General features: G+C 51.4%; 1 protein-coding gene across 1 annotated transcript; it reads right to left on the bottom strand.

The window, feature by feature from the left end:
• Positions 1 to 1,880: 1,880 nt before the first annotated feature.
• Positions 1,881 to 2,255, bottom strand: CONPUDRAFT_160703 (uncharacterized protein; the record flags this gene model as incomplete). Its single annotated transcript, XM_007777836.1, has 2 exons — positions 1,881 to 2,140; positions 2,186 to 2,255. 2 exons carry the CDS (start codon positions 2,253 to 2,255, stop codon positions 1,881 to 1,883), a joined length of 330 nt encoding a protein of 109 aa, XP_007776026.1.
• Between the last annotated feature and the right edge of the window lie 1,057 nt (positions 2,256 to 3,312).

Below are 3,312 nucleotides of genomic sequence, written 5' to 3'. Positions count from 1 at the left end.
TGCAATATGTCAGTCTATGGGTGAGGTGTTGCTCATGGCCCTTGTTCCTTGTAAGCACCATTGGGTTCGACATATGTGTCAGTAATCTTGTTGTTATGAGACAATATAATCTAAGTGCTTGTCTGTGGGCAGTACCTGAAAACTGAGGTTTGGTCCATGGGCATACTGATGTGTTAGTTATGATGGACCATGGCCATTGTTTTATGACTTGCTACTGCCCATGGACAGAGTGAATATGGTCTGCCCATGGTTAATTTGGCAGTTTTACTGGATGTCCCATGGGCAAACTGACATAGATTACAGATGATGGATGGGTAATGTGTATTGCCCATGGGCAAGGTAGGGATTGCCCATAGACTACTTTGCTGATGTTGGCCCATAGATAAAAATCTGGTAATTCATTGTCCCATGGGCAAACTTTTCCACAAGAATTAAGGCCCATGGACGATGTTGCTAATGATATACATTGCCCATGGGCTATCATAGGCAATGGCTACCTTGGCCCATGGGCTTTGAGGGATCATGGGGTTTTTGCCCATGGCCAATCCCTCACACGGGAGTCTTCTGCCCATGGGCTAAGGGAGGGGTTGATAGTATTGCCCATGGGCCTTGGAGAGGATGAGTGGTATTGCCCATGGCAATGCCATGGAAACAGGATATTCTGCCCATGGGTATTATTGGAGGGTGCTTGTTTGGCCCATGGGCATTGTAAAGATGGATATGCTTTGCCCATGCCCTATGACAATACCTTATGTACTAAGGTACCTTGTAGAAGCAAAGGCCTTGGCATAGTTTGCTAAATACTGATGGACATATGCTGGCCCAAACTTGAACAGATCCACTGCTGCCAAGTCTACATGTTATGTGGCAAAGCCATATACATTGGGGGCCATATGCACCAGGGGATGCATAAAAAGAGCAGGCCACTAGGATTATTAATGACAAGGAGCTGGCAGGGCCATACATGCTCAGCAGGCTGCCAGGATTAGTAATTACAAGGAGTGAGCAGGGCCGTATGCACTGGTGGATGCATAGAAGCAGTGGGCTGCCAGGATTAGTAATTGGAAGGAGCGGGCAGGGCCGTATGCACCGGTGGATGTGTAGGGAGAATCAGCTGCCATAGTGAGTAATTGAGAAGAGTGGGCAGGGCTGTATGCATTGGCGGATGCATAGAAGCAACAGGCTGCCAGGATGAGTAATTGAAAGGATCTGGGAGGGGCCGTACACACAGGGGGATGCGTAGAAGCAACAGGATGCCAGAATTAGTAACTGCATGGAGCGGGCAGGGCTGTACACACCAGTGGATGCGTAGAAGCGGTGGGCTACCATAATGAGTAACTGCATGGGCCGTATGCCCTGGCGGATGCATAAAAGCAGCATGCAAAGTGGTGGGCTGCCAGGATGAGTAATTGAAAGGAGCAGGTGGGGCCGTATGCACCGGTGGATGTGTAGAAGCAGTGGGCTGCCATAATGAGTAACTGCATGGAGCGGGCAGGGCCGTATGCACCAGTGGATGTGTAGAAGTGGTGCACTGCCAGGATTAGTAATTGAAAGGAGCGGGCAGGGCCGTACGCACAGGGGGATGTGTAGAAGCAACGGGATGCCAGGATTAGTAATTGCAAGGAGTGTTTGGGGCCGTATGCACTGGTGGATGTGTAGAAGCAGCAGGCTGCCAAGGTTAGTAATTACAAGGAGTGGGCAGGGCCGTATGCACTGGTGAATGCGTAGAAGCAATAGGATGCCAGGATTAGTAATTGGAAGGAGCGGGCAGGGCCGTATGCATCGGTGGATGCACAGGGAGAACCAGCTGCTATAGAGGAGTGGGCAGGGCCATACGCACCGGTGGATGCATAGAAGCAGTGGGCTGCCAGGATTATTAATTACAGGGAGCTGGTGTGGTCGTATGCACCGGTGGATGCGTAGGGAGAACCAGCTGCCATAATGAATAATTGCATGGAGCAGGCAGAGCCGTACACACCGGTGGATGCATAGAAGCAGTGGGCTGCCATAATGAGTAACTGCATGGAGCGGGCAGGGCCATATGCACCGGTGGATGCGTAGAAGTGGTGGGCTGCCAGGATTAGTAATTGAAAGGAGCAGGCAGAGCCGTATGCACCAGTGTATGCGTAGAAGCGGCAGGCTGCCAAGATTATTAATTACAGGGAGCTGGTGTGGTCGTATGCACCGGTGGATGTGTAGGGAGAACCAGCTGCCATAATGAGTAATTGCAAGGAGCACATGGGGCCGTATGCCATGGTGGATGCGTAAAAGCAGCGTGCAAAGCGGTGGGCTGCCAGGATTAGTAATTGAAAGGAGCAGGTGGGGCCGTATGCACCGGTGGATGCGTACAAGCGGTGCGCTGCCATAATGAGTAATTGCATGGAGTGGGCAGGGCTGTATGCACCAGTGGATGTGTAGAAGCAGCAGGTGACCAGGATTGGTAATTACAAGGAGCTGGGAGGGCTGTACGCACAAGCGGATGCGTAGAAGCAGTGGGCTGCCATGATTATTAATCACAAGGAGCGGGCAGGGCTGTATGCACCAGTGGATGCATAGAAGCAGGCCGCCAGGATTAGTAATTGCAAGGAGCGCACGGGGCTGTATGCCCTGGCAGATGCATAAAAGCAGCAGGCTGCCAGGATTAGTAATTACAGGGAGCTGGTGTGGCCGTATGCACCGGCAAATGTGTAGAAGCAGCGGGCCGCCAGGATTATTAATTATGGGGAGCTGGGAGAGCCGTACACACAGGGGGATGCATAGAGAGAGCAGGCTGCCAGGATTAGTAATTGCAAGCAGCTGGTGGGGCCGTACACACCGGGGATGTATAGCAAGGAAACCCACCATTAACCCACCAATGCAGCCAATATCACCCCCATGCATTAGTCAAAGAAGCACTGTTTGCAGGATGTAGGGGATGTATTTAGGGGCTCTGTGTGCCCTATCTACCCCCACACACACTGGGATGTATCCCCAGAGCAACACAGGACAGCAACAGGCTGATTCAGGGCACAACCATTGCATTAATGTACAATACCAGTGGGTAATCCTACTCTTGTAGGACCCCAGGTACACCTCTGGGCCAAAACTTGGCCCATATATCACATTGCCCACTGCACCTTGGGGCTCTGGTAGGAGACCGCCCATGGACGGAGTCATCAGTACCAGTGCATATATGAGCCATGGTCCTACAGGGGAGTGTATACTTGACCCATACCTTTATGGACAGTCCATGGGAAACAGGTCTCCAAGACAGAAAATGTGCACCCAAAAGATATATCTATAGGACTAGTTAAATGAGGGGTCTAAAGTGCG

This window comes from Coniophora puteana, assembly GCF_000271625.1.
Source record: "Coniophora puteana RWD-64-598 SS2 unplaced genomic scaffold CONPUscaffold_105, whole genome shotgun sequence".
Classification (NCBI taxonomy): Eukaryota; Fungi; Basidiomycota; class Agaricomycetes; order Boletales; family Coniophoraceae; genus Coniophora; species Coniophora puteana.
Note: the sequence above shows the minus strand (reverse complement) of the source record. Positions and strands in the feature narration are given on the sequence as shown.